Below are 21,993 nucleotides of genomic sequence, written 5' to 3'. Positions count from 1 at the left end.
ATCTCCCCAGCCAGCCTTCCAGTAGTATGTGGGGTGATTAACCCCCCCAGCCTGATTACCAATATAGCCCAGCTGAACTTCCTCAACAAAAATGAAAGGAAATTCAGGAAACAAAGGTTACAGAAGGAGACAGGAGGCAAGGTTGTCCACTGTGCTCTGCTCAGATTGTAGCACAGCTAGTGTCTCCAGCCACCCCCAATGTGCTGGAGGGGTGGCTCTTTCCTGGACCGTTTACAGCCTTAGGCCCTTTTTTTTTGTCTGAGGACTTCTACAAACCATTCAAGCTTCTCCCATGTTCTATGCCAATAGTTTTTTAAAAAGTTATCACATGTTTACGTTTGTTTTATGATAAACTAGACATAACTTAGTACAAACTATCATAAATCTTTGATGTTTTTCCAAACTAACTAAAACTATCAGAGATTACTGGCCACTAAAGCACCTCAGGCTCCTCCAGCAATAAACCCTTTGGTATTCTTAGTAACAGACATATAAGTGCTATACAGCATTTCAGATCTTCCTGTTTCTCCAGGCTATAGAATTTAGGCTAGTAAATGTAATACTACTGAACTCTATCTAGAAGGAAGTACACACAAAATTTAACACACAAACCAGGGATGCAAATGACACTAGCACTCTGGGCTTAGGGAAGACTTGTAACTCAGTAGGAAGCTCTGATGTTGTATTTACAACGTGGAGGACTGAAAACTAAGGGCTGACCATTAGATAAACAAGTATATAACTGTAACAAGATTATAAAGTACAAAAGTACTACTGAATGACTGAAGTAACAGGAAAGGCTTTGCTCGATGCAAAACCTAGTAACATAAACAGGTGCAAATATCTTACAATTAAATTAAGAAATTAGCAGAAGACACTGGATAGGAGAGATCCATACAAGATGTGCTTGTTATAGACCGTTCTCTCTTTGCACCCGCTGTCTCTCCTACAACACGGTATGACTCACTGGGAAGGTAAGAGAGAGGCACGTCACCAAACGCCAAGAACTACCACTTTCTGAACCTGTCACTGCCAATGAGCCCTGTGCCAAACTCAGGAAAGCCACCCTCTCTCAGTCACACGAGCTGTGTAAAGAAGTTACAACGCCTTCCCTTAACTCTGTATTTCATATAAAGATTCCTAATGCTTTAGTACCTGTTGTTTCTGACCCTAGGTTTTACTGTAATGGTCCTTTAAACATTTCATAATCAACTGAAGTGAGCACTGAAGCCAGAAGAGGGGAACCACCTGCCTGGAGTGTCGCTGTATGCTGCAAGATACACGCTGTAACCAGATTAGGGAACTGATCCAAGGTAGCTCTAACTTTAAAAACAAACAAATACAATATTTGTACCAATACAGGACAGGAGGCTGGAAAAAAAACAGTACAGCACTGATTAGGTTTAAAGCCTTTCAGAGGCTAAACCAGGTTCCAGAGGCCTGAACCGATTATGAAACTGGTTTAAACAGCAGCTACACATTTAAACTCAATTTATCCAACTTATTCTTAAACTTCCATTTACACTTGGTGTTTGCACTACATAAAGATACAGCAGTATGTACCTGTGGTGTAGAAGTTTATCTGGATCTTGTATTTGAACAATAGTGATCACTTCAACCAAATTGTAAACCTTGAGGAAGGGGCAGCCTTTAACTACTTCATACCAGTCACAAACTGGTTCACAAACTACAGCTAAAGAAAATGGATCTTCTACCAGCATCCTTTTGTCTGCTCTACCAGGATCCAGCACTTTCACTACTGAAAGAAATATGCTGAAAACCACCACTTTAGAAAAGTTTTCAAAAATATATCCATACAGTTGGTATACAGACCGAGTCACAACAGTTTGTAACACAAAACTGATTCCAGACTCCCAAATCACGCTTCACTGACATCAAAAACTAAAATCTGAAAGTTACTTCTTGCTAGAAATACTATTTCCTACATCAACAGGGAAAAAAAAAAAAAAATTAAGAACACAGGATAAATTGCCTTTACCCAAAGATTTCCTAGAACATTAGAACCAAAAATTGTGAACCAAGGATACCGTATTAGTATATAAACGTATGCATCCACCTCTGGTTAGAAAAAAAAGAAAAGAAAAATAAAAAATAAAAATGAGACTCATATGCATTGTTACTAAATTTAGGTAGTAAGTTTTTAGTACTTCCAAGTTAAAAGACTTACTATCATTTATGTGTAATTAAACAATTTATCGAACAATATAGTCTTAATGAGCCAAAAGCACCAGAAAGGTTCACTTCCTCTCGATTGCTTCCATTCTGCAAATGAATCCACTAAGCAGAAGTGCAGGATTCTTTCTGTGAGTTCTCGGTACAAGTCAGTATGGGTGTTACATTGTTTCATTGAGACAGTAACAAAAATAAAGTTAATTTAGTAGAAACAATTTGTAAAATTTCAAAAGCAAGCATTGTGACTAGAAAACAGGCTGGGCAAAATTTTGAACTGCTTTATGCTATCAACACAAATACACAATCCAAAACCATTACTCTGACAAGCAAGATGCACAAGACATTTAAGAGGAGCTTGCCAGGGATATCTGGCTTTTAAGCAGGACACAGGGAAACCCTGCTCCCTCATCTCTCTTCTCCCCTTCAGAGGAAGAACCAGGTAAATTCCCACACCAGGCAGGTGTCTCACAGCAACTGGTGGCTTCCTTCCCTCTACCAGGCGAGGTACGAGAGAAAAGCCCTGGCTGTCTTCTGCGCAAGGAAAGGACACAGAACGGACTTTCTGATCCCCCTGTAGGTATTTTCTGGGAACATATCCCAATACATATGTTCTGGGAAACAGTAATTCCACCCCAAAATTAATTTTATGAAGGCATTTTCACAAAAGTTAGGAAAAAGAATTATTTTAAAAGCTCATTGCAAAACTGATGTTTGTAGAGGAGACCTCTCACTCCTAATATAGCATCTTCTGCCATATACTGTAATAAAGTCTTACTTCCATGGATGGTTTACTTGTCATGGAAATAATTATGTCATAACTATCTAGGGTCAGACTATCCAAAATGTACCTACTGAAACCAGGAGCACAAGTCAAATAAAATCAGAAATAACGTGAATCCCCCCTATTTTCAAGCAAATGCAATGAGTCTTGAATCCAGGACAGGAAGCCAAGCGACGTGGAAGTGGCATGAATATAAAAAAATTGCTAGATCCATACTTCAATACAACCACCTTTTTAATGCACTAATCCCTACCTTAACCTAAACCTGATTACATTGTTCCTCCCCACGTTACAAGCTCGTCCTCCTTTATTATACCCAGCAACAACCTTAAAAGCCAGAAGGCCTCAGGTAATACGACACATTCAGCCAACTGGCAAATTGCAACATATTGCAAAAGCAGAAAAGTCGTTCAGCTGTATTTGTATACAAGATAAACCAACAAAAGAGCACAAGCACATAGACGAAGGGATGCCCGTGTGGCATTTCAGGCACATGGTAACCCACAGAAAGCAGAACCTCTTTGGCAAGAAACGGCTGAGGGGGGCACCGCTCCCGAGGCCGGCCCAGGACAGGGGGCATTTCCCCGGGGGGTTCACCACCTGCAACGGGGCTTCCCTCCGCCGTTATTTAATTCCACCGGGCAGGAGAACCGACCCCGCAGAGCCCTCGGGCGCTGCGCTCGGGACGGGCCGCCCGCCGGGATGCGGCCGTGGGGCCGCTCCGCTTCCCCACTGACCTTGGGGGTGTCCCCCTGCCCCCCCCGGGCGATGACCGGAACCCCCGGCCGGGTGCGCGGGGCAGCCCCGGCGCCGCCACCCTGCCCGGCCGCGGGAGGCCGCGATGGGCCGCCGAGGCGGGGCAGGGCAGGAGGGCCGGGGCAGGGCGGAGCTGGGGCGCCGCGGACTGAGGCGGGGGACGCCGGCGCGGACACAGCCCCCCCCGAGCCCGCCTTCCCCCGCCTCGCTCGGGGAGAGACAGCAGAGCGCGCCCAGCCACCCCCTCCCCTTGGGGGAGGCCCACCGAGCTGGGCGGGGCCCCCCCGGCCCCTGGAGCCCGGTACCTGGCTGCGGCGCTAGGGGTGCCGGGGCTGTGCCCCCGCCATGCCCGGCTCCAGCTGCTGGAGGCCCCGACGCCAGCGGCTCAGTCCGGCCCGGCCGCCATGTCAGCCGCGCCGCCCGATGCATTGTGGGGCGAGGGCGGGCGGGAGAGCTGCGAGGGCGGGCGGCGCTGCCGGGCGCGCGGACGGGGCCATGGCCGGCCCGGCCAGCGGGGGAGCGCCCCTGCAACTGAGACCCCCCTGTCCCTCGGAGACCCCCTCCCATCTCCTCCGGCGAGCAGGGCCTCCCTCCCCCCGTGCCACAGCAGGAAGCGGGGATGTGCGAATAAGCAGCTCCCTTTTTTCCTTAATGCTCCCCACAGCCACCCTAATATTTTCCGTTTTTTCCCTATTTTTCACGCCGGAGCTCTCCTCACACACGCTAGGCCCTAGAGTCAGGACCAGCCGGGTGGGTCTGCCCCATGCCGGGCCGTGTGTGCCCCGTCCTCGGGGCTTCCCCCCCCGCCTTGCTGTGCTCCCGTTGTGCTCCGCACAAAGCGGCCCGTGGTAAACAGGGTTACCGGGGGGAATGGCTCCTGGCTCCCTGATTTTGGCTCCGAAGCCGGCCCGGCAGCAGGCAGGGCCAGCATCTTGGCCAGCGTGTCTGCTGGCAGGTCTCTGGGGAGTAGGGCCCGGCTCTTGGCAGGGCTGCAGGCTGACCTAAAGAAACTGGCGAGTGCTTGTGCAAGGCAAATCTTGCAGTGATCCGGGACAGAACTGCCCCTTCTTGGCAGCAAAATGTGGTGTTGGCACTGCCTAGCCCAGGCTAAGGAGGCCTTTCAGGAAAACAAGGAGCATAATGATTAATGTGGAACTGCTAAAGGGGCTCAAAGGAAAGTATTAAAAACAACGTGAATAGTAGTGCTGGAAACACCACCTCAGTGAGTCCATGTAGATAAACAAAAGTTGCAAAATCTATAATGCTGGATTCCATAAATGTCGACAAAACATACTTCTGAATGTATTGCAAAGTCAGCCCAGTCCTTAGCACTAATTGTCTTTTTGTGGTTCACCTGAACTTAACACTGTACAAAACGAGGACTGGGTGGCTCAGGGCAGGGCAGAGCTTCCACCTCCAGGAACACGGCCAGCGCAGGTCAGCAGTGACAGAGTGGCTGCTGCAGTGCCTCTGGGGACAGCCAAGGTTAGCTGCGTGGGGGTTTGTCCAGCCCTATTTGAGACAGATTTTTAGTAGGTCTGGTAGGCCAAAGAGTAAATTGCAAAAGTAACTAAATTATATTTGCTACTGGCTCTAGTGCTCCTAGATCAACATTTAAACATGCTAGTGAGCAAACACACACCAGTTTGCAAACCTGACTGGCGTTTTTCCTGCAAGCTGAAATTTATTGGAATAGATCAGATTTAGTTCAAATAACTGGACAGACTTTCGTATAAAATGTTTCTGCAGTTTGGCTCTAAAAACTTGAATCATTATAAAGCCAACACCTTTGACATAGTGTATCTCTGTGTGTATTCAGCAACAATTCTTTCTCCTTTGTTGATCTTAAAAAAATGGTTTATTGTGGGGAGAAGTGTAGAAACATGGCAGTAAAAGAGGATGCCGAGTGATACTGCCAGCTGGCCATTATTTAAAGAATTCCCAACTCAGTGCCAGTGATCAAAAACTTTCAGATTCTGGGCTCAGTTTGTAGGAGAAAATACAATTCTGAAAGCCACTAAATTTAATCTAGGAATCAGAGACAATAATTATAAAGCTGCAGGAAGCAGATTTTGTAAAGTCCTTTTCCAGAGCAAAACCTTGCTTGTCTCATGTTGCAGTATGATGCCGCATTTTTAGTCCCATAACCAAACTGCTATAGCATCATGCCTCAAAAAATGTAAAAGTGTTTTGTAAACTTCTTCTTAATTTTCTGGCCAAAAATGCTTAGTTGAATGGTTTTAATCGTTGGAATGATTTTTTAAAAGTATTTTTAGGATTTACTAGGTTTTAAAAATTTATTTAAATGTATTCTCCGTCTCCAGCTGTGTCTGAAGAAACTCTAAAGCTTTTTAGATAATTCATTTATAAAATGAGGAAACCATACTTAAGTGTCATCTAAGGGAAAGGTTCGTGGTCAACAGTGCAGCCAGGAAAGTAAACAGAAAGACAACATTTACCTGAGAAGATGAGAACTTAGGATTCTTAGCACAGTGTATCTTCTTCATAGATAGCATGGTAGATGATTTTCCATCTATACATTTTTGTAGCAGATTGCATTATCTCTTGATACTGGATGTCAAGCCGAAACACATAAAAATATGAAAAATCTGAAATTTAAAAAAAGTAGATAGTTTTTCAAATAATTATACATAGCTTCTTCGTTTACATTAATGTCAAGTATGCTTGAATTACCTAACAAAATATAATCACAATGTCAAAGATCTACCAAAACTCAGCTAAAAAAAGGCATAAAGTAAGATTATAAAATGTAAATTGCTCTTCAAAAGATAGATTTCCAATATGCCTTAGATATGCTACTTAATTGTTTTCTGTAAATCACTACATTTTGCTTTTCTTTGCCAAGAATTATCAGAATCATAGGCATGGAGGGCCAGTTTCTCAGTCCAAGAAGAAATCAATGACCATCAAATGCTTTCTATTGCTGTTACTTTATATATACAAACCCTTTTCTTCCAGCAGGTGTAGCAGCAAATTGTACAAATGGCTATTTTTTTTGTGCAGACAACCCAAGAATGCCAACAGTGCACTGAAGAAGTGGTTTGGCTCTGTTTATCTGAAAGCTTTGGTACCAAATTCAGTTCCTGATGCTTAATGAGTCTTTCTTGCTTAAAAACCCTTTGGTAATGTGATTTCTCCTGGATCGCACTGTGAAGACCAGTGGTCTGGCCACTCCTCGCCAGCCAGGTGCATGCAAGGTGAGTTTCCTGAAGGCCGAGCTTGTGTTGCTCCATTTCACACAATACTGTGCACGGTGTGTTTGTAACTGTTTTTTCTGACCGTACACTGTGAGATTTGCTCAGAGCACTTGCACCCGTAACCACTAGCAACCAAGCCACTGATATCCTTTGACATTACACTGTAGTTTCTAGATGCTATAGTTAGTATACTAAAAAAAGGCACTTGCAAATCCATCAGAAATCACAAGAATCCCCTATTTTCCTAGGGCATAGTTAAAGGAGATCTCTAAATCTGGCTGCTGTCCCACAGCCACATGCAGTACTACTGGTTTTGAGCCAACTAGCACTTTCATTCGTCCTGTACCCATAAATGCCTTACTTAATACCCCACTACCACTACGAAATACTCCATTGTAGACTATCTGAATTCTCCATAAATACATCGTCCTGCTATGGCCACAGCTCCCAAGCCCTTCCAGGAGCAGGACTGTTGCAAAAGCTGGGTTTGCAGCAGTCCTTTCTTTGCGGCAGCGCTTTCCTATCATGACAAGTGGCTCCGCAGCAGGGCGGTGCAGCATGCTAGATCCTGAGGGCAGTGTGGAGCACCAGCCTTCCTCTGCCTTTCCCAAAGTTTTCCTCATCCCTCTAGCCATGCTCCTTGTGATCGCAGCATTCCTGCTCTTAGCGTTTTCTGCTACGCAGCAGAAAGAGCCTGATTTTTACACTTTCAAAGTTGTAAATATCAGGGGCAAACTAGTCTCCCTGGAGAAGTACAGGGGCTCGGTAAGTCTGCGCGGAGATGGGCAGCTCTGGCCCGGACTCACTAACCAGCCGGTCCACGCATGTCTGCAAAAACCCGAGTGGGGGTGGCAAGATTGTACATTAACTTGGTGCCGGCGTGCCCCTAGATTTGGGTTCACAGCTCTTCTTCCTGCATGCTGCCTTCGGGACCTTTCTGCAGCTTTTTGTGCTCAGTAGAACGTTCGCGGTCTCGCCTCTGCTCTTCCGAGGGCTGCTGCCTGCAGACGTGGCAGGGACGGACGGACGGACTACTTTGCCTTCAGCGGGATGAACTGCCCTGGCTAGCAGCTGTTATACATTATACAATGTATATATATATATACACAAATGTACTATATAATATATTTGAAGCTTAGGAAGTTTGTACCTTTGTGTAACTTACTTTTGGAGCTTATTTCTGTCTTGTAACTGCATGGCTTTTAGTAAATTTTTTTTGCCTAAATTCCATTCCATTGTTATGTTCTGCATTAAAAAAAATAAATAATCAGTGGCTAATGGAGTTAACAGATTTCACCATAATTAGTAAAAAGCAAGAGACGTGATGAAATAATTACTTTAATATCAGTGTAGAGTGAAATTGTAGCAACATCATGCTACTCTCTTTTGTCACTTTTTAGTGTGCCAGACCAATGTGCAGAAGGGCATAATAGACACATATATTTTTGTATGGTGTCTTTTAAATTTCATTTACATATTAAGGAGTTCAAGGCAGAGCTTTCCTTCCAATTTTAAGAACTATTTCCTTGAACATAATGTTTTAAATTTTTTATTTTCAGTGGTTTGACCATCTGGGAAAGATTGTCAGTAGTGGTGGAAGAGTGCAAAGGGAAGTTAGCACACAAGGTGCATAATACTATAAGCTCTTATAGCCACGTTCACAACTTCGAGAAGCTAAAATCAACGTAAAGCCCACAACTGCTCCTCTTAGAACTCAAGTAACACATCTTGTGTGAAACAGCCAGGTAGTCCAACAGTTTATCTGCTGCCCAAAAAGGCAGGCACCACTTTTTGTTTTCACCCTTGTTCTACTGCTTTGTGTTTCCACCTTCCTTTTCCCCCTGTTCAGGTACCTTACTGAGGTGTCTGAGCTCACTAGCCCAGAGCAGCAGGCCAGAGAAGGCCCACGGGAGGAGATGTATGTTGTCCTAAGCTCAGTAGAAAGGGATTCTGATAATTTTGGACCAAATGAGAGGTCTGAATCTTATCTGGTCAAAGTCCTCCTCCCCCCCGTTCACCATTCAGGTAGAGCAGAACTGGTCCAATGCACACTCAAATATCTACATTGGAAAAACCATGGAACCTATTTAATATTAAGCAACATGTGCCATTTTGTTTTGTTGTGGTTTTTTTTGTTTGTTTTTTGTTTGGTTGGTCGTTTTTTTTTTTTTTAAGCTTTCCTTCCGAAGGCTCTGTCAATAAATCTTTTTACTGGGGCATATTTTGCCTGCAGGTCATCTGCAAATCTGTCTGAATAAGCAAATATCACTTGTAGCTTCTCCACCTCAGGGCCAGAATCCACATGGAAAGGAGTAAAAGGGGAACTCTGTGGAATTACCCTGCAGGGAACTGTGGGTGTTCATCCCCACTGGAACAAGCTGCAGAGCCTGCTCTGGTATCTCAAGAACATGCCAGGTTAGGGGGGTGTGTCTGTGTGGAGCTCTGATTTCCTCGAGATCTGACTGGTTTCATGGGGTACCTTGGAAAAGGTGATACCATCACTGAATGTTGCTCCTTGATCTCTGTGAGGCCATACGAAATAATTTACTCCAAAAAAGTGATGACCACCCTCTGTAAGGAACAAAAAGATTTGCATTTGGAGAGCCTATTAATGGTCAGGCTAACTGCTGTTTGATAATGTATGTGCACAATTTTGAAGGAAATTTTAGCAATAAACCATATTCCATTCTGTTGTCACGTTGCTAGAACTCAGTATCAAGGTAGGCAAAGGTTAATTAAACTCCCATTTATTTCTTAAAATAAACATACTTAGATCTGCATTGAGATAAGTAATGTTAAGATGTAAGTTTATCATAGTATTTAAAGGTATTAAAAGAAAGCAAATACTATGTATGTGCTGCTGGTATTTTAAAGAAAGTGAGTCAGTCATTAGCCCCTGGAACAATAGTCTGCTAATTGCTAAACCAGCTTTTAACAGCCTTAAGCTTCCTGGCAGATTTTCTTCAATTCAGTCACTCAACTAATTTAGTTAAATAACTACTTAGTTTGTAGTCAATAAACTATCTGGGAATTGAAGAGATTCAAAGCTTTCAGAGTTTATATATATATATGTATATATAAAGCCTGCTTCTTCTAAAAACATAAGAGCTATGCTAAGTACAAACAATCAGTGCAATGAATTACCTGCAGAATCTTTCTTCAATAACTCATTATTGATATAAATTATTGTGTATTCAGATGATTGACATAATTTCTCTTAGTAAAGAAAAAAGTAAGACTGATAGTTCATTTTCTATTCAAGTGTATCCTGATACAAATCAAAAGTACCCTCCATTATACAGTAAATAAGAAATGTACTAACCATTCTGAAATAACAAAAATGAAAAAAAAAGGAACAATTTTTTCTTTTTTTTTTTCTGAAATAAATTTGCACAGACATAACCTACCTTCCACTTTAATAAAAGTATCAAAAATATGTGAGGGAGTACTCCCTTTTTATGGGGGCACAAGAAGTTATATTGCCATAATGCTAAAAGCTTGGCATAAGTGCTACAAAATCAGGTGTGCTATTACATCTGCATGAAAGCAGAGAAAGGGAGGACTATTATGACTGAAAAAGAGAGTAGCAGAAGTTAAATAGATCAAAAAGCTGTGTGTACTACTGTGTTGCACAAGGCCATCGTCTTATGCTTCTTCCAGGCTAGCACACTGATGTTGACCCTTCTACATAAAAAATGAAGGGCAGTGATGTGTGGTCGGAAAAGAATCAACAAGATCCAAATAAGATTAGTTTTCAATCTATTCTATCTACCTGTCTAATTCAATATTGTATTATCTCTATCAGGTATGCTGTAAGAGGCAGTATTCTTACCAAAAATAGTAACTATCTGGGAGTCAGAACTCCCAAGGGTCAGCTGTTCCCCACTGTGGTTATACCTATGTAGATGTAACAGTACCTGCCTACCCACCTACAACACGGCCAAGTACAGTGTGCTGAGCTGTAATTAAGCAGTGTAAGTGCAGTGCTTTGGAAATCTTGAACCAAAAGTACTATAATAATAGAAAAGCATTAGGCACTGTAACAATGTAAAGTATTATTTTACTATTGAAAGTAATGCTAGGCACTTTGCATCACAGCTTTCTGCAATTTGAGAATGTAGTATTACTGAATGGGTATAAATACAGAGGATAGCCACTTAATTACCGCACAAAGTATTGCAATTTTTTTCCATTAAGGTAACAATTCTGAGTTGGTGTAATCTGACACTTGGGGCTGGTTCTTCCATCAGTCAGATGAAGCCAGTTAAGAAACTCTAGATCTAAAAACCAAGAGAATCTACTGTCTCTGCTAAAAGATCCACAAAGAGTGACTTGAAGCTGACAGCAGATTCATAAATCTCCCCAGGGTTGTTTTCCTCAAGGATGTACCCTGCTGTAAACACTAAGTAAACTACAAACTATTTTTGCAATGTTAAATAAATTGGTTCATTACTAGAATGCATGGGTTTTCTTAGCAAAGGGAAGGAAAAGGTAGTATTAAGAGGTTAGAGAATGGCTAATTCAGCCTAAATTATTTCTGTAAGACGCAGGATGAATTGTTTGCACTGCACGCTAGGTGGTGTACTTGACCTGCACTCTCAGAGCCTAGAGGCAGTCAAGAGACATATTGAGCTTAATTTAAATCATTAAGAGTTGTAAGAAGTGCAGCCTCTTCATGAGAACAAAGAGTGACTGTTATTTATTATAAATAAAGACTCCCACAAAAAAATTACCACATTTAACCACTTGTGGTGCTCAACTCTAGAAAGATAACTTGGTAAAGATTTTTTAAAAATAATTTTAAACACTGCTTATGAAATTACAATAGATCTTCCAAGTTCTTAATTATATGTGTTAGTTATACTTTAAGGAGGTTGGCACTATTAAATTGTGGAGTTCAGTAATAGGGGGCATTTTTCTAAGGAAGAAAGAAAAGCATAATGTTTCTGCCATTCTCAGAAATGCTGTGTATAGTTTCCTCCTGTTTTGTGGGAGAACATTTGGAAGTTTGCAGCATTTGCAGTGTGAGCTCTCGGGCCTTTCACCACCATGCTGAGTAATCACTGGTTTTCAACAGCTAAAAATTAAAATTGTTTTTTATTTTTGAGTGAATTCTTTCAAGCCCTCCTAACTTCAAAATCACGTAAAAGTTATAAAAGCTTGATTGTTTTCATTGGCAAGTCATCTTTCATATCTGTTATAATACGAACATAATACCTACACAACCTTATTCCCTCTAAACTCCCAATGATAAATTCTTACGTTACTGATTTGGGATAAAGTACCAACAGATGTGTATATGGTAAGTTATATGAATACTTCTGCATCATGAGAATGCTGAGTCTTAAACTATATTTTAAAAACTCTCTAGAATTTTCTATAAAAGAGCTACATGTGATTTCAACACTTAGTGTCACAATTTACTTCAATGATACTAAACTACAGTTGTCACTATGCTTGGCAAATACAGATTACTTGAAAAAAACCAAAACTGCCAATAATTATTTTTTATGTTCACTATTAAAGTTCTATTTGAAATGCTGACAGTCTGCAAAAGGAATGCATCATAAAATTACCTATTGTTTCTCAAAAAAAGATGTAATCATATGTCATACCTTTGGATGTTTTAGGAGAACAAATTTAAACTTTCAGATAGAGCTTGTAAATGTAGTGTGAATGAATGCGATGCTTTGGGAATTAGCTAGATGGCTCCAGATCGTATTTCATATGCAAGGATACAGGCGTCACTTCGATTTTATTCTGTTGACACACTACACCACAAAGGAGATTATATCAACTTCTCCTTTATAAGATTATCTACATTCTGTATAAGGAAAGATGCCACTGAACAGATGCTTCACTACAGATAAATGAACTACCAAAATATATTAATTTGCAAGTTTCTTTCATGGAACACTGTATACTTTAGCTAGATGGTCATTTCTTAAATGTGCTTAGAATCTATCCAAAAGGCAGAACAGAACAACATAGATTCTCTGTAAATTGAGAATTATGATTGCTTAGCAGTTTATCAATTAACTTCATGGTTGCCGAATGGGAATACATAAAATGAATACTAAATTTTCCCATTGTGAACAGAACTCAATGTAATTTCAAACATAAGTGTTCACAGTTCTCTAGACATTCTAATTTTTTAAAAATAATCTGCATCCCACCCTACCTGTTGGAAAACTGATATTTGCAGTGCATTTTTTAATCTCTCTTTTTCTTCAGGTGTCACTAGTTGTCAATGTTGCGAGTGAGTGTGGGTACACAGATAGCCACTACAAGGCCTTACAACAGTTACAGAGAGACTTTGGCCCATATCACTTCAATGTGCTGGCGTTCCCATGCAATCAGTTTGGGCAGCAAGAACCAGACACCAACAAAGAAATCGAGAGTTTTGCGCGAAAGACTTATGGTGCCTCCTTTCCTATGTTCAGCAAAATTACAGTCAGTGGAGCCGGCGCAATTCCTGCCTTCAAATACTTAATTGGTGAGTAATCTGGAACACTGGAGGGTTGTTTCCCAGTGTTCCATTCCTCTGACACAGAATGCCGTTTGTCACAAAAAAGATATCTATGACCGTTCACAGAATCATCGCACAGAATTGTCAAGCTCAAGGAGGTCAGAAGTCACATAGTCCATCCTCCTGCACAAGGCAGGATTTCTCTCTGCGTCACTCCTGACAGATTTGTCTAACCTTCTAAAATGATCTCCAGGGATGAAGGCAGTACGATAACAAATGTTCTGTAAAAGCTAGTCTAATAAACCTCTGCGTGGAATACAGGTCTTGCAATATTCTCCTGTGTGCATACAATACCCAATCTTCATTTTTCCACTTTGCAGTCTCATAAGTACTTCTCCTGTGACACAACTGCTGCAGGTTGGATTTATTAGATTCATCTCAAGAGCTGTAAGATAAATGTAAGCGAAGCACCTTCAACAAAGAAGGGAAACCAGGCACTACGAGATGTTCCTCATTCCTTGCCAAGCACTGGAATAGCTGTGCTGTACAGCTCCTCCAGTTCTAAGCTGCATTATAGCTGGCACTGAGACCTGAAGAAATCTTGTTGGTTCTTAACATGCAGCTGAAAAAATACACTGTAAGGCAGGATATTTTCTATCAAGGCACTACTTTCTTTATCAAGACGCTACATTTCATGCACTGAACAAATGCTCTAAATACCATTTTATTACATGGTATCACCTGAGCTGGATTCTGCAAGGACTGTTGTTTCTTCTCCTCCCCAGCACCATGGTGTTCTCCTACACACCACCGAATTTAAAGGAGTGTTGGTAGTATTATTTTTGGGTACCCCAAGCACACCTCCTCTCAGGTGTCTGCAGTGGATCTTTCTGCTGACCAAACTTCCCTTAAATCCTCTTGACATCCTTCCGTTTCTGTTTGCCCAGCAGGGTTGTTACTGTAGACCTGTCACACAGAACTTGCAGAACTTCTGGGTCCCTGTTGGTCCACAAAGAGGGAGGCTGCTGGAGGCAGCATATTTACACAGCATAATGACAAGATAGTCAACAGTGTAAGTCTGGCTGTGTCTTATGAGACTTTGAAATATCTTCAGAGTCTTTATGAGATTTTGCCCAACGTACAATAATAGGAAAAGATGCTGATTTGTTTGTAGCATCTGTAGTTGTATTAGTGGGATGAGGCTCCAGGTCGAATTGAAAATCCTGAAAATTTTGTTAGTCATGTAGCAGAATACTAGAAGATAAGAATGTGACTCAAGTAAAATGAGTGTGTGGTCATGGAAGGAATAACTGTAGTAGATGAGGATTAGGAAGAAACCTGCTGAACAAATTACTTTGTTATTTCTTCATGTAGCATTTCTGGAAATGTTCTTCTGAAGCACATGATACTGGGTGCTTGTGGAGGAAAATTTCTGGATAAGCAAGCAAATAGTCCTGGTACAGCTATATTGTTATGCCAAATTCCATTTTCCTATCAATGTTCAACTGTTTCAGATTTATCTGTATAGCAGACACACACACACACACATGCACATGCACAATTTAACACTGATTATATTGCTTTGTCCTGTCTGTCTGGAGGGTGACTGTTTCCATTAGTCTCCAGGGGCTTCTGTCTAGTTAAAGCTTCCTGTCTGTTAGAAAATTAATCTTATTCAGTCTGAACTCCCTCTTAATTTTACACTCCTTCCTCTGAGAAGGTAATCGTCAAACTGACATGAACAAATGTCAGGAATTGGATAACATGGTTTTCTTTTCTAAGTTTCCATGTGTTGTTTTTGTTTGTTTTTTTTTCCCTCCCTGTAGAATCTACAGGAGAAGAACCAACCTGGAACTTCTGGAAATACCTGGTGGACCCCAATGGGAAAGTAGTAAAGGCCTGGGACTCCACTGTCTCTGTTGAAGAAATAAGACCTTATGTTACAGAACTTGTAAGGAAAATCATCCTGAAGAAGAAAGATGAATTATGACTTTCAAAAGTCCCAGCATTCCAATTACAGCTTTATTGATAATTAGAGCTGGAATTTGTCTTTTCACATTCCAAAAGAGAGAATACAGGGAAGTGAAATCATGATCTATATACATCACCCTAAGAAAGAATGCAGAAAACAGAAAATTATCATGGTCAAAGTAATTTAAAATTTTTTCTCCAACTGAAATAAATTTGACCTTCCTGGGAAAGCAGAACTCATCAGCAATTGTTTCTTTCCCAATTCAAATTATTAATTGTTGGTAACACTACGAATTCGGTTCAGGAATCTGTAGGCAGAAGGCTCAGAATAATGAGAATTTCCCAACTGGGATCTCACTGACATCTACAATGCTGTTGTCATATCTTGTTTGCAAACTGAATAAAAAAAATAAAGAGTAGGTAGTGCATGATTGAATTAAGGCATGTGCTCGGGAGAGGGCCAAAACATAACTTCACACCAGGCAGACTTACATATACATCTTTAGTTACCAAGGGCAAATATACTTAATTTCATCTGCCTAGGAAGTCAATTAAGAAGGACATGGGGAAAAGACATCTGTAAAACTGAAATGAAAGAAATGTGAAGACAAAATCTGTGAAAATTCTCCAAAAACTATGAGACGATTTTCTGTGTCTTTTCACCCAGTAAAGATTATCAGTGACATATAAATAGCCATTTGAACATCTGTAAGACTACAGCCTATACGAAAAGACTATTTCTTTCTTCTGTTAGCATTTTGCCTTACAAGAATTACTCTCTCCTCATACAACTGATGTCAATTTTATTTTAAAATTTTTAACTCCATCTGATTTTGCTGCGTGTGCAGACAAAATTAGAGAATCAACATTTTTCCATGGAAATATTTTTTAAAATGTTTAATTGTTGCATAATGCTACATTAATACGACATTAGTGGTACAAATGTTTAATGGCATCTTTTTCAAATGTAGCCCTCATACATCTGCCCAGATTTCAGACTGCAGAACTTCTTAGCTCATACTAAAATAATAACTCTAACAATTACAGCCTCATTGTTCTTTGACAGAAACCCTTTGAAAATCTTGTCAGCAAGAACTCTTTTTATCTGAACAAAAACACAATGTACAGGTCCCCTGCTCTTAAGCCCAGAATGTTTAAGAAGAATCTAGTCTTGTCCAACTGCAGTATTATTGATGAGTGAAAGCTCTTTTTGTGCTTCGCAATGCCCTTAAAAGCAGCACAAACAACATTGGTCTGTATAGGATGAACCCTTTCCAATTGATTATTGCCATTGTGTCTCTTTAGACTTCTAGAATTTCTCTAATAGAGAATGTGAGATCATATCTATGCAAATCCATAGTTCTGTTTGAAGTTGAACATGTATAATTGAAATAGAGAGGGCTTAAGGTGTCTTTCAAAGCATGGTCTGGGCTTATCCAGGCTTCAGTTATGAAACAGAAACATACTTTCTAAGGAAAAAAAATTTAAGCTCTGCAGCGCTTGCTGTAGAGTTCACTTTTCTCACCATCTGAGGAGGAAAATACAGGCATATGCACTGCCATGAGCACCAATTGCCTGCACTCTTAAGTTACGCTTCAAGTAAGAAGTAGCTGATATAGCTTGGAACATACTCATTAGTATTAGTATGACCTGAATGTTTACGTGCCCTGTGTGTTCCAAAGATCCTTTGGTTGCAAACTGTCTTCTCATTTCCTTCTGCTTTCTACCTTCTTACCTGATCTTTCTTTTTGCTCTTGTACTTCTGTTACTGCCCCTCAGGGTCTTTCTGCAAATCGTAAAGTACCTCTAGCTCCTACTTCCTTAGACCACTCCATAGGATGAATCTAAGGTTTCAGGAGACAGCAGCTGTTCAGGCATGGGAACTAGAATGTACTCTAGGATCGACACTTTTATTTCCAATAGTTCTTCAGTATTCTTCTTTCTCCTGTTGTTTCGCAAAGCCGGAAGACTTGCCTTTGATTTCAACTGGAGCCTGTTTGGATACTGAAGAGCTATAGTGGCAGTGATGAGTTGGAAAAAGTTAATGGCCAGGTCAATTAAGGCTTATTTGTACACTTGGGTGCTGACAACTATATGGACAAATATTGTTTGTGCTACTTTAGAAAGCATTACAAAGAAAAAAAAATCTTTTACTTGTCAATAGTTCTGCAATTGGACGAGACTAGATTCTTCTTAAACATTCTGGGGTTAAGCGCAGGGGACCTCCATATTGTGTTTTTGTTCAGATAAAAAGAGTTCTTGCTGACAAGATTTTCAAAGGGTTTCTGTCAAAGAACAATGAGGCTGTAATTGTTAGAGTTATTATTTTAGTATGAGCTAAGAAGTTCTGCAGTCTGAAGTCTGAGCAGATGTCTGAGTGCTATGAATAACTTAATACTGATAACTGTTAGAGTTGGTGTTCTTACCAGTTTGGCAGTTTAAAGGGAACTAAGGTAAGTATTACATATGCAAGTTCTGAAACAACAATACATTGGAACAGGCACATGATTTTAAGCACATAACTATTCTCTCTGAAGTTAACAGAAACATTTTCATGATTAAATTAAGCATGTGGCATGTATTCCATCTTTTGTTGCATTGGAATCAGTCTGTAGAACAAATGCTTTGGTCCTTTAATCAAAGTTACAGAGGAAAAGTAAATATTCTTAGTTGTGGATTAACTCATATCTAGTCATGGTATGCTTCATGATTTTCTGCTTAGAAAAACTGCAAAGCAAATTGCACTGGGTTGAATTTGTCTGTTGAAACTATACAGAGGGCATACAGAGATCAGAGATTACTTTCTTGGCTCATGAGTTCCAATACTCATTGGACAGAGATCTTCCCTACAGCAAATCCTGAAAACTGTAAAACACCTCTGAATATAGAGCATGAGACTATTTTCTTTGCAGTTTGTCTCCTTTGCAGAGAATATATTAGTGTGCATTAACAGATGAGCACATTTACGTAATGGTGAGTGATTCTGTTGATCATTTAAGACTTGATCTCTTACAATACGCAACTTTGAAGGTGTAAACTCTTGGCATGTTGATTTAAATGCTAAACTAAGCACCTAGATGCATGATAGTATGGAGGCATGTGCCCCCTGTGGCATGCCAGAGGGAAAAGAAATATTTTTGAAGTTTAACAATCAGTTCAAAATTAGACAGGAACCTTTTAATCTTTCAAAATTTTGTCTCATAAACAATGTAAACTCAGACGCACATATATCCAAAGCTCTGCTTAGAAATGGAATATGCTACTCCGCCCTGGTGAGACCACATCTGGAATATTGTGTCCAGTTCTGGGCCCCTCAGTTCCAGAAGGACAGGGAACTGCTGGAGAGGGTCCAGCGTAGGGCAACAAAGATGATTAAGGGAGTGGAGCACCTCCCTTATGAAGAAAGGCTGAAGGAGCTGGGTCTCTTTAGTTTGGAGAAGAGGAGACTGAGGGGTGACCTCATTAATGTTTATAAATATATAAAGGGTGAGTGCCATGAGGATGGAGCCAGGCTCTTCTCGGTGGCAAACAATGATAGGACAAGGGGTAATGGGATCAAGCTGGAACACAAGAGGTTCCACTTAAATTTGAGAAAAAACTTCTTCTCAGTGAGGGTGACAGACACTGGAACAGGCTGCCCAGGGAGGTTGTGGAGTCTCCTTCTCTGGAGACATTCAAAACCTGCCTGGACATGTTCCTGTGCGACCTCACTTAGGTGTTCCTGCTCCAGCAGGGGGATTGGACTAGATGATCTTTTGAGGTCCCTTCCAATCCCAAACATACTGTGATACTGTGAAACAGAACAATTAAATGGAGCAATAGAGAGGGGTTTAACCCCTTTTGTTTTTTGGCACTGTAAGAACAAAACCAAATAGCCCAGTTATCCTTACAGCCACCTCTGTTATTTTAGTTACATGCTAGGGACATTTCACGTTTCTATTCTGAAACCTTAGTAGCAACCCGGACATAATTTCTCTCTACTGGAGGGTACCCAGTTTATAATTTCAAATACATTGTTATGTGCTTCAAGAAATAGCTGACCATGGTCAGTATTTTCAGAAGGACATCCCTTTGATAAGCAAAACAAATTTTACGCTAACTTCAATTATTAGATCAATCAAATATGTCCTATACACATGTAAATTTTTACTGCAGCTACTTGGAGAGCCACATGAAATTACCTCTGATTCATTCACAGAGTTGAGTAAGCAGAGAAATCAGGTATTCTGTGACATGATTAACAGACCCTGGAGTAAAACATCACTGACAAAACACAAAGGAATTTACAAACAATTTATGGATGAAATACTGAAAGCATTGAGAACTAATCTGAACCATATAAAAGTTCCATAGCAGAGACATACACAGAGCAGAAGGAAATATCTGAGCTGTACTGGAACATCATCACAGAGGTGATTGATCTAATGCTACACAGCCAACTCCTTGACCTGGCAGCTCACAAATAGTGATGTCCACAATACGGGATGAGAAACAATAGAACTCAGCCACATCTTTTACGCCAACTCTACAGCAGCTGGGCATGGGCAACAGTGGGCGCCTATCTGTGCTTTGTCTGACCTTTTCCAGCTGTATCCACACAGGAGCTGAAGTCAGCCCCGAGGAACTTTCCATTCTCAGCCTAGAAAACCTGATCCAAGCTGTCAATCCACAGGCCTAAGAGATAAGGCATGCTGCTTTATCTCAAAGCATTGCATGATACTTGCTCAGCAAGAAGATCTTCTAAAGTAATTTCAGAAAATGAGAAGAGTTGAACGATCATTGCATTTTAAGTGAGCAGACTTGTATTCTGGAAGGTAAGCACAGACATAAACTTTTTGAGACAATTCAGCTTATGTAGGTTCTTTTCCTCCACTCAAACAGAAATAACAGCATCCACAGAGTCAGGGACAGATTCTTTCCTAAGCACTAATTGATGAAACGAGAATAATAAAAAGATATAATAGTATTCTAGAACAATAGAAAAGACTGAAGTACAATTTCTTGAAGAACGAACTTCTGTAACACCTGATCTATAAAAGCAGTTCCGTGGAACACTTCCCCGTTAGACAGAAATTGCAGAAATCGTAGCTTCAGGAGCTGGAGTTTTAGTTTTCTAAAGTGAAAGATGCAGTTAGAAAGCTATTATGGCATTACATAAAATAGTCCTCTGTCTTTTTGTTGCCCTTTCCCTAAAAGCATTGCCGTTTCATCATAATTAAATGCTTTCATCTATATTATATGATAAGCCATTATATTTTTATTTAGTGAGCAAATAAATCTGACTATGATAAAGAACTGCTGCAGATGTAAATGTCCGTAACCCACAGATTGTTTATCTATCCTTTAAAAAAAGGGCACAATAGTCAAACTGTTCTTGTGATTAAAGAGCTCGCTGAATTCTCAGTTTAAATTACAAGTAAGATTCTCTAACCCTTAATTAGAGTCATGCTGCTTATTCTGATTTGCCACTACTTATATATATGCAAAATACTAGTTATTTTATTACTGGTACTTTACCATCCTCTGGAGAGACCAGTAATCACTATAGATAGGTAGGGAAATGTTTTCCTGTCATACAAGCATTTTATATTTGAAGTCTGCTCTTCCAAATCTGTTCGGAGTACAAATATTTTTAGTTTCCAAGCAAAAGTAACCTCCAAACCATCACTCAGGTTAACCTGAAACATTTTGTTTGGATACAATTGATGAGAAATGTTTCAAAGCTGATATTCAAATTTTAAAACTTTAAAAAGATAAATAAAATATTAAAAGAGACAATAATGTCAAACCAAGAAATAGACTCTATGTGCCAATACAGAGAGCTTTGATAATTTTAAAACTTAAAAACTGATATTAAGAATTTTGTCAAACCAGATATTTTTCCACAAGTTTCAGCTTATGGAACAGTTTGGTTAAAAAGTAAGACAATTTCTAATAATGAAATGTTCTTTTGCAAAAGTTTTGCTAGCTTCAGAGGCTGCCAATCTATTCTGCACATAGCTATATTGAAATCAACAGGAAGAAATAATTGAGTAAAACTACCAGATTGAGTCACTGAATTATATTAATAATTTGGTTTTATTGAATAGCAGGAATTGCAGACGCCACTTCTAGTTGGCAACTGCATGCACAGTAAATGTGTTTGTCAAGCCCAAGATTAAGAAACCAGCAACCAAGAATTCATTGAAACAATTCCAGTAAACCAAAATATTTCAAAGAACTGAGTTAAAAAAAAATGAAGTAATATAAATAAATATAATAATATAGTTTGGTTTTTTTTTTTCCTTTATTTTTTGTTTGTTTGTTTGTTTGAGGATTTAAGAAGTTAAGAGAACAGCCAGCTGGTAGGGAATAACCTTTCCCAAGTTTCAGGTGTGAAGTTGTATGCAATTAAAAGGTATCATTGCATGTGCAGATATGATGTTCAAGGTAAATTATTTCAATGCCAGAGGAAGAGTACAGAGCAGAGGCATTCTTTGTTACCAATTACTAATAAAAAGCTGTATAAGTGGATGTATAAGAATTTATCGTCTATCAGGAGATTTCTCTGCCCTGTGGTCTGATCTGGTCTGATTTAGTTCTCTGTCAATTCTACCTGTCAATTA

At 40.2% G+C, this 21,993-nt stretch overlaps 2 protein-coding genes across 7 annotated transcripts in view; one reads left to right on the top strand and one right to left on the bottom strand.

Annotated features, from left to right (window-relative positions):
- The window catches only part of TUT4 (terminal uridylyl transferase 4), a 50,257-nt gene extending 46,086 nt beyond the window's left edge, over nt 1-4,171 (bottom strand). For 4 of the 5 annotated variants that reach the window (XM_065071030.1, XM_065071035.1, XM_065071033.1 and 1 more), the window contains exon 1: nt 4,036-4,168. The gene's annotated coding sequence lies outside the window, so the exon portion shown is untranslated. Of the gene's footprint in view, nt 1-4,035 lie in introns of all 5 variants that reach the window. The other variant, XM_065071031.1, reaches the window with a different exon arrangement.
- A 3,287-nt stretch (nt 4,172-7,458) lies between these two features.
- On the top strand, nt 7,459-18,073 carry GPX7 (glutathione peroxidase 7). Of its 2 annotated transcripts, none has more exons than XM_065072159.1 (3): nt 7,459-7,713; nt 13,183-13,444; nt 13,544-15,102. In XM_065072159.1, the coding sequence occupies exons 1-3, from the start codon at nt 7,474-7,476 to the stop codon at nt 13,648-13,650; spliced, it is 609 nt and encodes a 202-aa protein (XP_064928231.1). In that variant the 5' UTR covers nt 7,459-7,473; the 3' UTR covers nt 13,651-15,102. The 2 variants fall into 2 exon arrangements, with proteins under 2 accessions (XP_064928231.1, XP_005498924.2); XM_005498867.4 differs by lacking the exon at nt 13,544-15,102 and adding an exon at nt 15,244-18,073 and having other exon boundaries at nt 7,460-7,713.
- The last annotated feature ends 3,920 nt before the right edge of the window (nt 18,074-21,993 follow it).

The sequence above is a fragment of the Columba livia genome, chromosome 8 (genome assembly GCF_036013475.1).
Source record: "Columba livia isolate bColLiv1 breed racing homer chromosome 8, bColLiv1.pat.W.v2, whole genome shotgun sequence".
NCBI lineage: Eukaryota > Metazoa > Chordata > Aves > Columbiformes > Columbidae > Columba > Columba livia.
This window is presented reverse-complemented; position numbering and strand designations above follow the sequence as displayed.